The sequence below is a fragment of the Erythrolamprus reginae genome, chromosome 6 (assembly GCF_031021105.1).
Source record: "Erythrolamprus reginae isolate rEryReg1 chromosome 6, rEryReg1.hap1, whole genome shotgun sequence".
NCBI classification, from domain to species: Eukaryota; Metazoa; Chordata; class Lepidosauria; order Squamata; family Dipsadidae; genus Erythrolamprus; species Erythrolamprus reginae.
The window spans coordinates 35345964-35358459 of NC_091955.1; the positions used below are offsets into that span (position 1 = coordinate 35345964).

At 44.0% G+C, this 12496-nt stretch overlaps 2 protein-coding genes across 4 annotated transcripts in view; one reads left to right on the forward strand and one right to left on the reverse strand.

Moving 5' to 3' along the window:
- The window catches only part of ZNF277 (zinc finger protein 277), a 306252-nt gene extending 298120 nt beyond the window's left edge, over window positions 1-8132 (reverse strand). Inside the window, exon 1 of one of the 3 annotated variants that reach the window (XR_011559472.1) lies at window positions 7958-8086. Coding sequence is in view for 1 of the 3 variants with exons in the window: in XM_070755514.1 (XP_070611615.1) it covers window positions 7958-7997 (40 nt within the window). In the remaining 2 variants the exon portion in view is untranslated. Of the gene's footprint in view, window positions 1-7957 lie in introns of all 3 variants that reach the window. The other 2 variants (XM_070755514.1, XM_070755515.1) reach the window with 2 other exon arrangements.
- Window positions 8133-8315: 183 nt separating this feature from the next.
- DOCK4 (dedicator of cytokinesis 4) overlaps window positions 8316-12496 on the forward strand; it is an 826344-nt gene continuing 822163 nt past the window's right edge. Inside the window, exon 1 of the mRNA XM_070755516.1 lies at window positions 8316-8572. Coding sequence (XP_070611617.1) covers window positions 8536-8572 — 37 coding nt within the window. The 5' untranslated portion in view covers window positions 8316-8535. The remainder of the gene's footprint in view (window positions 8573-12496) is intronic.

Here is a 12496-nt window from a genome sequence, read left to right on the forward strand (position 1 = left end):
AGATGAGGGGTTCGTATCTTGAGGTACCACTGTATAATGCAACTCCACCTCCTTTCTTGTTTGACCTATTTTTCTCGAAGAGATTGTAACTCTTTATCTGCGTATTGCAGTTGTGTGTTGCATCCCCCAAGTTTCTGTTATTCCAATTAGATCGTATTCATCTTGTTTGTTCCCCAGGCTTTGAGTTTGTGTACAGGCATTTTAGTTGTTTGTGTCTGATTCTGGATGGACATTTTTTATCCTCTGATTGATTTGTAGGCTTGACTTGTCCCCCTTCCTTATTTTGTTAGTTGTTCATTCTCTTAGTTTGGACACACACACCCCTCGGATATAGTTTACAGCCCTCCTGATAAGATGGGCTAGTCGATTTCTTAGGAGGTTCTTCCCAGCTTTAGTGAGATGTAGCACGTCTCCTGCTAGAAGCCCTTCTTGGAGATATTGTAGGCCATGTTCGAGGAAACCAAAGTTCTTTTGGCGACACCATCTCCCTAGCCAGTAGTTTATTTGTGGGATTTTGTGTTCTCTGGCTGGATGTCATCCTCTTGTGGGTAGAATGGGAGAAAAAACAACCTGTGCACCTATCTTTTTGACTGTGCTGCCCAAGTAGTCATAGTCTTTCCTTATTTGATTCATGTCTTTTCCTGTGTCATTTGTTCCCCATGGATCACCAGTAGGGGGTAATAGTCAGTGGGCTTTAATATTTTGGTAAGGTTTTGTGTTATGTAAGAGATTTTGGCTCCAGGGAGGCAGCACACCTCTCTGGTTTGATTGTCTGGTCTGCAGATGGTAGGTTCAGTTCCCCTGAGAATTGAGACACCAATCACCAGCACTCTCCTTTTCCTTTTGATTGAGTTGGTGTAGGGACTCTTTTTCTTTGTTGCGGTGGTGTCAGTTGGTGCTGTTTTATTGTGCTTTCTTTCTGGCGATTCTTTGTCAATTATCTGTGCGTTCTCTTTGTTAGGAGTTCTAGATATTTGCTGCTTGTATGCAGTGGGGTTGGGAGGGAGTGGGTTGGAATTGGTAGCGGTTTTGTTTGTATTTCCTTCTTTGGGTGACGTGTCCAGCCGTTGTGATCCTCTTGGAGGTTGATTCTATTTTGTTCCTCTGAGGTGTTGGTACTGCTAGGAGTTTGTTGGTCTTTCTCGTTTTGATGTTTGAGTTTCAGAGTTTTTAGGTTTTTCTCTAGGTTTTCTATTTTTTCCTCAAGTAGTTAGATTAATTTACATTTGTTGCATGTAAAGTTTAGGTTTGAGGGCAAAAGTGTGTACATGGAACAAAATCTGCAAATCATCATGGAGTCATTTCCTTCCTCAGTCTTCTGTGTGGTGGGTCTGTCTTCTATGTGTGTGGTTGGTACTTCTGTGTGTTTGGTTAGTTTGTCTTCCATGTGTGTGGTTGGTTGCATGGTGGGTGGGGGAGAGTAGAATGAGGGAAGTTTTGCTTGTAGTCTGTTAGCTTCTTTTGTAGGGTGTTTGTAGGTATTTTGCAAGATAAGTCCGTGAGTGTGGTAGGAGAGCTGTATCCTGGTTGGGTGGGGTTGAGTGTCCAGTTATACAATAGCGTGGGTTGCTACCTTTTTCCTCCTCTTCTTATTCAAACTCACAGTCCTCTGGCAGTTGCTCTTTCCCCAGCCTCTGTAAATTCAAACTGATTGATGATGAATAGGATCCCAGATGTCACCAGGGATTCTAAAAAGTTGCTGTTGTTCCTGGTAGGGGCCATTCAAAGGAGGACACCAAGTATGCTAAGGAAATGGGGCAAAGGAATACAAAGGGATCAGCTTTGAAGGCCCCTATTAACCTACGGCAATAGTCTCATTCCTTTTGCAGTTAGACCAACAGACTCCACATTACAGTACAGGATAATTGCAAATGGCTATTAAGTTTCAGGCTGTTCAAAGGACAGCCTTTGATTGGTTGTTTATACAAAACAAGCCTTTGTTATTTTTTATTAGCAGGTCAAGGAGTAGTCTGTGGACTCATTAATTCTACTTGTTGTACCTATGTTGATCAAGACAGCCAGGTTATTTATTTATTATTTATTTATTCGATTTTTATGGCAGATGCTCAGCTTATTTTAGATCAACCTGCCTTCCATTGAGGACCTGTATACTGCACGAGTCATAGAGGGCAGTGAAAATATTTACTGACCCCTCACATCCTGGACACAAATTGTTTCAACTCCTACCCTCAAAACATCGCAATTAGACACAAGACCAGTTTCCCCCCGAATGCCATCACTCTACTAAGCAAATAATTCCCTCAACACTGTCAAACTTTTTACTAAGTCTGCACTTCTATTTCTACTAGTTTTTTCTCATCATTCCTATCACCCATTTCCTCCCACTTAGGACTGTATGACTGTAACTTGTTGCTTGCATCCTAAGATTTTTATTAATATTGTTTCTTCACTGCTTATTTGACCTATGACCAATGTTCCCTCTAATTTTTTTTCAGTGTGGGCAGAAGAGTATAGTGTCTGAGCGGCACATTTTCATGCCTGAGCAGATGTCACCCAAGACAACTTGTTGCGTAATTATTTGGGGCTCGGTGCTGGGGCAGAATAAGGTCCCTTCCCACTATGTTATTCTGTCATTTTATATTTCAATTAATATCATTATCCTCTTACAAATCCAGATAGGCAGTCATGCCTACTCCTCCTTCTTATACATTCTTCTTAAAAGAAACTAAAAACCCTTATACAACCTTTTCCTAATTAATAGGAATTTTTCCCCTTTTTTATTAAAAGAAATTAATAATAAAACAAAACCAAAATCTATTACTATTAAAACTAAAAAAACCAGCAAAACCAAAAACACAACTATTAATAAATCCATGCTTTAAAATCTTCATTTCTTAGTATTATAGTATTATAGTAATCTAATAATACTATGAAAATCTATCTGAACACCAATGCATCAATTAATATCTTTCCATATTTACTTTTCTATAATTTCATTCAATATCTCCAAGCTCAATTAATTTTCAGGCACTTAGCATTTACTATTATTAACTTTCATCAATCTTCTACATTTCCAAGTATATTTTAAATTCATAATGCAAAGTCATAAAATCAAACAGTACATATCATGGACCCCTTATTTATCATATGTATCTTCCATTAATTTTACCTATGTGATTCTATATAGTTCTAAAATTCTAATCCAATTTTACGAATTAATACATTCTAAATATATCTTTTACCATCATCCCATAGTCAATCTATACAGTGATCCCCCGCTCGTTGCGAGGGTTCCGTTCCAGGACCCCCCGCAACGAGCGGGTTTTCGCGAAGTAGCGCTGCGGAAGTAAAAACACCATCTGCGCATGTGCAGATGGTGTTTTTACTCCCACAGCGCTAGCGAGGAGCCGAAGATTGGGGGCGGGGCGGCTGTTTGCCGCCGGCATGGGGGGCTTCCTAGCAGCCCCCCAAACCCGGTTTGGGGGGTCCGGGGGCGCTGGCTCTCGGCGCTTTCGAGCTGAGTCCGGGAGCGAATTCGCTTCCGGACTCAGCTCAAAAGCGCCGATAGCCAGCGCCAACGAACGGCTTGTCCACGCTGGCTCTCGGCGCTTTCGAGCTGAGTCCGGGAGCGAATTCGCTTCCGGACTCAGCTCAAAAGCGCCGATAGCCAGCGCCAACGAACGGCTTGTCCACGCTGGCTCTCGGCGCTTTCGAGCTGAGTCCGGGAGCGAATTCGCTTCCGGACTCAGCTCAAAAGCGCCGCTAGCCAGCGCCAGCGAACGGCTTGTCCACGCTTGCTCTCGGCGCTTTCGAGCTGAGTCCTGGAGCGAATTCGCTTCAGGACTCAGCTCGAAAGCGGCGAGAATGAACGGCGTGGGCGGGCGAAGGGCGGGCGGCAGTGAGGAGTTTGCGTGGGCGGTGGGGAAACTCCTTGCTGATGCCCGCTGCTTGCCCTCCCGCCAGCAAGAGGGGGAAGACCCAGGGAAGCCGCCCAGCAGCTGATCTGCCGGGCCCCATCTACGCATGCGTGCCTATGGGCACGCATGCGTAGATGGTGTTTTGACTTCCGGGTTCAAAAATCGCAAATTACCCTGTTCGCAATGGTTGGGGACGCAATAACCGGGGGATCACTGTATTTAATAATCAATCATCCCTCCTCAAATTTCTACCACTCTTGCCAAAGTGAAGAAACCATGGTTAAGCTTGTTTATATTTTCTTTGTTAACCAAACTAATTTATGAGTGGAAATAACAGATTTAAAAGGTATATTTGCTCCCAACTACTATATCATGTTCTCTCTCATTTGTTTCTCTTTTCTTCCTCTTCCTCCCTTTCTCTCATTCCTTCCCCCTCTCACTTCCCCTTTTTCAATCCCTGTCCCCCCCCCCCCCGTGTGTATACTCTCTTGAACCATTTCCAAAAACAGGTTTGAGGGTTTTATTGTTCCTTATTCTTTGGGTGCTTTTTACTTCTCTCTCTCTTTTGTTTCTCTATTTCCTCTCATTCTCTGCCCCAATCATTTTCTCATTTCTCTTTTTTTTCTCCCCTTTTTGCTCTAATTTCTCTCTCTCTCTTTCGTTTTCCTCTTTCCTCTCCTTTCCTTCTCTCCCCTTCTCTCTCTCATTTGTTCTTACCCTCCCTTGTTCTTTCCATCATTTTCTGTCCACCCCCTTTTCCCCTCTCGTCTCTCTGCCTCCATCTCTGTCTCTCTGGGGACCAGCCAGCAGCCTACCCCACTTTTTCTTAGCTTATCTTCCGGTTTCACACAGAACTTACCAGTTTTACAGCCAGCCGAGCACGATCGACTCCTCTCCTGCGCTCAGGGTTTCGCCTTCACATTTGGGGGTTGGGGAAGAAGCTGCTGAGCCCGCTCTCCCAGCCTGGGCTTTGCTGGGGGCTGGCTTGAAAAGGGAGTCCAAGGCACAGGAAAAAAACACGGGGTTGGGGCCAGGGATCCTGGGGGCCGGGTGTCCCCTCAGCGCATCTTGGGAGTCCCATGGGACAGAGTCCATCCAGAGAGAGATTTCACAGAAGTAAAAGACAGAAATACGCCCAGGAGATGCCTTGCCCTGTTCTTCGCAGCAGCAAAGTGTCACAATTCAGGCAGCTGCACGGGGCCTCCGGGTGGCAGGAACAAGGGGGGCATGCTGCCTAAGTTAGCCAGTCCCGGCTGAGACAGTGGCGGTGGGGTCTTGGCCTGGGGCGTGGACGTGATATTCCCGGTGCTGATGCTCTTCAAAGGGAAGCTGCCAGAGCCGCCTCAGCAGTTGCAACCTTTTTACTTCTCTGCTGGGACCGGCTAATTCAGCAATGCACCCACCTTGTCCCTGCCACCCGGAAGCCCCGTGCACCGCCTGGAATGCAACACTTTGTTGCTGGGTCCAGAGCAGACCCAGGAAGGAGAAAGGTTTGCCATCTTCAAAAGCCCAACCAACTTCCATGGACCATCTTTGCAGCCCCGTTTGGGTTTCGCCTTTTCTGATAAAAAGCCTCCTTGCTGCAAAGCCGCCTCTGTTCAGTTCCCCCCCAAACACACATGCACAAAACAACTTTCCTGGGGAAGGCGAGTGTTTCCTTTTCAAGTGAAAGAGGAACTGAGCTTTTTTCCCCCACCTTCAGGTTAAGGGCAAACGAACAAAGGGCTGCCAGTTCTCATTGCTTGGCGAGCTAGGGCCAGTTCTCGACTGCCCTGCGCACCCCCTGACAAGGACCCTCTGAGGGAGAAGGGCCAAAGCCATGGGGGGGGGGGAGTGAATCCCACGCACCTTTTTAGCCCTCGGGAGTTTTTTTCCCTCGGAGGTCAAAAACTTTTTCACGGTGGTGTCCACAGTCGTGAGGTATATCACATTGCACGCAGGGGAAAGAGGTGTGTTTAAAAGGTTTGCCCAGAGAGCAGGAAGCGTTGCCTCTGACGGGTGGGGGAAAATGGGCCCACCTGCAGTTCTCTTCGCTGGCTCTTGACTACATGGCTTCCAACAATCCTGCACAGCCGGTTCCTGATGGCTGCACGGGCACGCAGCTTAGAGGGAACAGTGCCTATGACCTATGACAATCATTGTGTTGTACCTCATGATTCTTGACAAATATGTATTTTCTTTTATGTACGCTGAGAGCACACGTACCAAGACAAATTCCTTGTGTGTCCAATCACACGGCCAATAAAGAATTCTATTCTATTCTATAATGTTGCCACTGTAGATTTCCATTTTCCTTCATTTTTTGGTATCTGGGGTGCTATTACTTCAGGGTTACTTAGCACAATTGAAATTGTTTTTTGATCTTTTTATTTTGCTTATATTAGGACTCTTTATTTGTTGTTGTATTCAATGTGATCCTTTATAACTTTTTGGACTACTTGTATTTCCTTCTGTATTCCACCATCTTGTGCCAAGGATCAGAGATGTGAGGAACTTAGGTTGCAAATGATGCCTTCTCATTTTCCTGTCTCTCAAAGCCTTTCTCAACAAGATCTAAGATAATCTATGATACATATCGATCTGCTAGGCAGTTCTACTAGTATCAGAAGGGAGGTAATCAAGGCAAATGACATGGCTTTTGTAATTTGTTAACTGACATAGTTACTTTGTATTTTAATCTGATTTATTTTCTCTCTTTTAAAGTGAAGTTCAGATTAGCTTTTAACATTCCTAAACTGATGAACAAGCTGGAGACTTGCTCCAGAAAGGACAGGTTTGTCAATTCAACTTGGGATCTGGCTTATCTTTTATGAACTCTAAACAACTTTTTTCCTTACAATGTATACCCCTTTCAGAGCAGTGATGGGATTAAAAAAAATTACTACCAGTTCTGTGTGTGTGGCAGAAGAATACTGTAAAATCTCCATTCCCTCCTCACTCCAGTTGAAGGATACTGCAAAATCTCCATTCCCTTCCCACTACAGGGGAAAGTTACTGCAAAATCTCAATTTCTTCCCAATCAGCTAAGATTTGGGAGGCAGAGAATGGATGGGGCAGGACCAGTCAGAGATGGTATTTACTGGTTCTCCTCAAAATTTCCGCTACTGATACTCCAGAACTAGTCAGAACCTGATGAAACCCACCTCTGCTTCAAACCCCATTTTAATGAGCATACATGCTACTATCCTGCCCAATCAACTTTCCTCTTCCAGATTTCTTTCTTGTTAATTATAAAAGAGGATATAAGCCAGTGATGGCGAACATATGGCATGGGTGCCACAGGTGGCACACAGAGCCATATCTGCTGGGACCCAAGCCATTGCCCCAGCTCAGTTCCAACATGCATGTGTGCACCAGCCAGCTTATTTTTGGCTCACACAGAGGCTCTGGGAGAGGTTTTTGGCTTCCAGAGAGCCTGGGGAGGGAGAGCTCCAGGGAAGCCTTTGGAGACTAGGGTGAAAAACGAGCCTACTGGGCCCACCAGAAGTTGGGAAAGTCCATTGCTGATATTGCAGAGGGCCTATGGTGGGTGAGAGCTGTTTTTGCCCTCCTCAGACATTGAATTATGGGTGTGGACACTCGTGCACGCCCTTTCGGCACCCAAGAAAAAAAAGGTTCACCATCGCTAATATAAGCTAAAGATCGGGGTTCCTTTTTTAAATGAGAGGAATCCCTTTTGTCTGAATATTGTGACAAATTGTAATAAAAAGATCTTCCTGTCCCGGTTGTCATTGAAAATATGCATGCCGAGGCACGAGCCTGAAAAAGCCATCACTGGCTTTCAGTATTCGTGATCTACGGGAACAGTTACGGATGGGAATTTTCTAAAGAACTCATTTCAAGCCATTTTATTAGCTATTCTTCCTCCCAAAAATGGCACGTTGCCTTTTAATAACATTTTTTAAAAATTGAAACCCGATTTCTTCATCGCTGCCACGCGGAAAAGAAACCAGATTCTCTTTTAAGACTTTAACCCCATCCTCCAAATTTGCCCAGCGTTTCATTTTTGAGCTTCTAAACGCGTCACAGCTTCTTCTCCAGAACAGGGGAAAGCCTCGGGAAGAAGATATCCAACTCACCCTTCCTCCCCTCCGCCGCCCAATTCTGCAAACAAGCCATCCCGTCAGGCCGTAACGTAGGTACAGCAATTTCTCGCCAAAGCGCCGCCTTCCGACCTTAGCTTGGCGCCTATACCAATAGGAAGTGTTAAGGTGTATCTCTTCCCCCCCCCAACTCCTCCTTCTTCCCTGGCCCAAAGCATGTCGGGAGCGGGCGTCTTTTGGTTCACCAGCGGGCTCCGCGAAGAGCTAGAAGAAAGATAGGCGTGTCTTTCGGGGTGGCTGGTGAAGAAAATACTCCATTTCCCAGCATGCAAAGGGGCCTTGAAAGGTTCGGTGGGGCGGAGACGGAGCTCTCTGTGACTGTCCCAGAGCTCGAGCTGGTTTAGTCAATTAGAACAATGACTTCGCCGCTGAAGGCTGCGGGGCAAAGCTGAGCCGCGCGCAAAAGTAATCGCGGCTGTATTAGCGCTGGACGCTGGGCGAGGGGGAGGGAGTTGTTGGCAACGGCAGCTGCTGCTGCTGTTTGTTGAGCTGCTGGAGAGAATCTACAGCTGTTTCGGGTATTATTTGCAAAAAGAGGACCAAAAGGCGCACTCATGTGGATTCCTACAGAGCACGAGAAATACGGAGTCGGTGAGTGACACCTCCCTTTGGCATTTGATGCCTCTCTGTCCTCTCTCTGCCATCCCCGAGGCTGTTCTTTGGGGTTCGGGAAATAGATGAGAGAAGAATCTTCGTTCGTACACTTTTTACTCTTTGTCCCCACACCGGTTCTGAGCTTCGGCCAGGGCAATTCTGTATATTTCTACCGTGCTGTCCAGAAAGGCGTTTAAAGGTTTTGAGAGAAAGAAAGTGTATTACGTATACTGGTTTCGTCGTCGCGCTCTCGCAGTTTCCCCTTTTGCTTTTGCGTCCCTGTCCCCGAAGTGTCGTTTGGACAGCTTTTGGTTTTTAAAACGTAGTATAAAGAAAAAGGAGGAGGGATAATTTATTCAATTGCAGTAGAGGTTACTATTTGTCGTGGGGAAAAACTAATGGCTTTTTGGAATACTGTACTTCTATTGGAAGATGCTTTTAACCGGGTGTCCGATTGAACCGCATCTTTCAAAGGTTCATTCAGTCCGCGTCTAAAAAAAGGAGTCTAAGCAATATCGTGATGTTGTTAAAAATCTGTAGCTTTGGTTGTCGAGTGTCATTTGCAACTTAAAACTGCCTCCTCCTTTTAAAATCGTGAACAGCACCAACATACGGTTGAGTGTGGTGTGTGTTTAGTTTGAAATCGGATAGTAATCTACTTCTAATGCTGATGATGTTTTTGTTCTGCTTTTTTAACACAAAAGTGTTTGTGTTGCACAAGCAAATAGACTGGGCATTGTTAAGGAAGTTACAGGGAAGAGCAGAAAAAAAGCTGTTTCTATTGTCCTATCTACAAAAGATGAACAACAAAGAACATTAGATGTTGACTGATGGATGTAGAATTTCGCATCCTTCTCTGTTCACATATCTGCTGAATACTTAAAACCACTCACTCCTTTTATTCTTTTTCTGTTCTGATACTTATCTGACACTGATTCCAAAACTATCAAAAAATAAGAATACAATCATGTAACTAAGTTTTTTAAAAAAGCTGGGAACCTGTGATAACGCTTTCTACCATGTACTTTTTGTTCAGATAAAAAAAATTGAAAGACCAAGAGCATCAGCATTGGTATTAGTTCATAAATTGAGGATATTTTTTTTTCTAGATTCATTTTCTATTTCTGGCTTCGAGCTGGAATGCAGATTTTTGGGCTAATAAGCAAAATAATGAATCCCAGACTATTTGCATGGAAGTAAGCTCTACCAGCAAAATTACTTCTTGGTAAATAGGATTGAATTAGAGTAATTCAGTAAGTCTTCTGAAGAACAAAGATTTGCACAAAATAGCTAGTGATAGGCATGACGAAAATGTTAGAAATTGGAGATATGCCACACTGTTGAATATTGAACAAAACAATTCAAACAAGAAATGCAAATACCTTCCTATATCAGTCTGCGGAGAGGGGCGACATACAAATCCAATAAATAAATAAAATAAATAAATATCACTATATCATAATAAATAGTGGAAGACAGGTTCCATACAACTAGCATTCTTAAAATTGATACCAGATGATGTTTCATCAGAAGAAGCCCTCCATTAAGGAACTGAATGACTACAGACCAGTTACTCTAACATCTGTAGTTATGAAAACCTTTGAAAGGCTAGTGATGTTGCACTTGAAAACCATTACGGATCCACTGTTAGACTCCTGCAATTTGCATACGGAGCAAATAGATTGACAGATGATGCTGTTAATATGGCTCTACAATACATCCTTCAACATCTTGAATTTCCAATAACTTAGGCTAGGGTCCTCTTTGTAGACTTCAGTTCAGCATTCAATACCATCATACCAGACATTCTCTTAACCCAGTGGTTTTCAACCTAGGGGTCGGGACCCCTTTGGGGGGTCGAACGACCATTTCACATGGGTCACCTAAGACCATGGGAAAAGACAAATTTCCAATGGTGTTAGCAACTAAAGCTTCTATTCTGGCATCTCAGAACATATTTTTACAATCCAACCAATCAGGCGTTTACAGGGAGGGTGTCCCTCTGACTTCTTGCCAATCAGCTTAAAGATCTATTGGAAGAATTGGCGCTAAACTTATAGTTGGGGGTCACCACAAGATGAGGAACTGTATTAAGGGGTCGCAGCATTAGAAAGGTTGAGAACCACTGTCTTAACCAGACTAAATCAGCTAGTGGTACCTGAACACACTTGTAAGTGGATCACAAGCTTCCTAACAGACAGGAAGCAGCAGGTGAAGCTAGGAAAAATCACATCAGATACATGTACAATTAGCACAGGTGCCCCCCAAAGCTGTGTACTCTCACCACTTCTCTTCTCTCTATACACTAATGACTGCATCTCAAACGATCCACCTGTTAAACTACTGAAGTTTGCAGACGATACAACAGTGATGGGACTCATTCGAGACAATGGTGAATCCGCATACAGACGGAAGGTTGAACAACTATCCTTGTGGTGTGACCAGAACAATCTAGAACTGAACACATCAAAACCGTAGAAATGGTGGTAGACTTTAGGAGAACCCCTTCCACCCCTCCACCTCTCACAATACTAAACAACATAGTATCAACAGTAGAGACCTTCAAATTTCTAGGTTTTATCATATCTCAAGACCTAAAATGGTCACCTAACATCAAAAACATCATCAAAAAAGCACAACAAAGAATGTTCTTTCTGTGCCAGCTCAGGAAACTCAAACTGCCCAAGGAGCTGCTGATACAGTTTTACAGAGGAATCATTGGGTCTATGATCTGCACCTCTATAACTGTCTGGTTTGGTGCCGCAACCCAACAGGATCGACACAGACTTCAGAGGATAATCAGAACTGCAGGAAAAACAATTGCCGCCAAGCTGCCTTCCATTGAGGACCTGTATACTGCACGAGTCAAAAAGAGGGCGGGGAAAATATTTACTGACCCCTCGCATCCTGGACACAAACTGTTTCAACTGCTACCCTCAAAACGTCGCTACAGAGCACTGCACACCAAAACAACTAGACACAAGAACAGTTTTTCCCCGAATGCCATCACTCTACTAAACAAATAATTCTTCAACACTGTCAGACTTTTTACTAAATCTGCACTTCTATTTATACTAGTTTTTCTCATCATTCCTATCATCCTTTTCCTCCCACTTAGGACTGTATGACTGTAACTTATTCCTATCCTTGCTTATTGTATCCTAGGATTTTTATTAATATTGACTGTTTCTTCATTGCTTATTTGACCCCTATGACAATCATTAAGACAACACTTAAGACCACATGATTCTTGACAAATGTATTTTTTCTTTTATGTACGCTGAGAGCATATGCACCAAGACAAATTCCTTGTGTGTCCAATCACACTTGGCCAACAAAATTCTATTCTATTCTATTCTCCACCAATACGGGCTTTTTGGCAGAGTGGCTAGACTTTCCTCAGTGCAAACTATATGAAAGCCCACTTGGCATTTGCAAAAAAGCACCTGAAGGACTCTCAGACAAGATTCTTTGGTCTGATGAACCAAGATTGAATTGTTTGGTCTCAATTGTAAACATCATGTGTGGAGGAAACTAGGCACAGCTTATCACCTGCCCAGTATCCTCCCAACAATGAAGCCTGGTGGGGGCATCATCATGCTGTGGGGGGTATTGTTCAGCTACAGAGACTGAGAGGCTGGTCAGGGTTGAGAGAAAGCTGAATGGAGAAAATGCAGTGATATCCTCAATGAAAACCTGTTCTAAAATGTTCAAGATCTCAGATGCCAAAGATTCACTTTCCAACATGACAATGAGCGAAGCACACAGCCAAGACAACAAAGTAATGTTAGGGACAATTCTGTGAATGTCCTGGAGTGGCCCAGACAGATTCCTGACTTGAAGCCAATTGAACATCTCTGGAGGGACCTGAAAATGGCTGTCCACTGATGTTCACCGTCCAAGCTGACTGAGTTTGAGAGG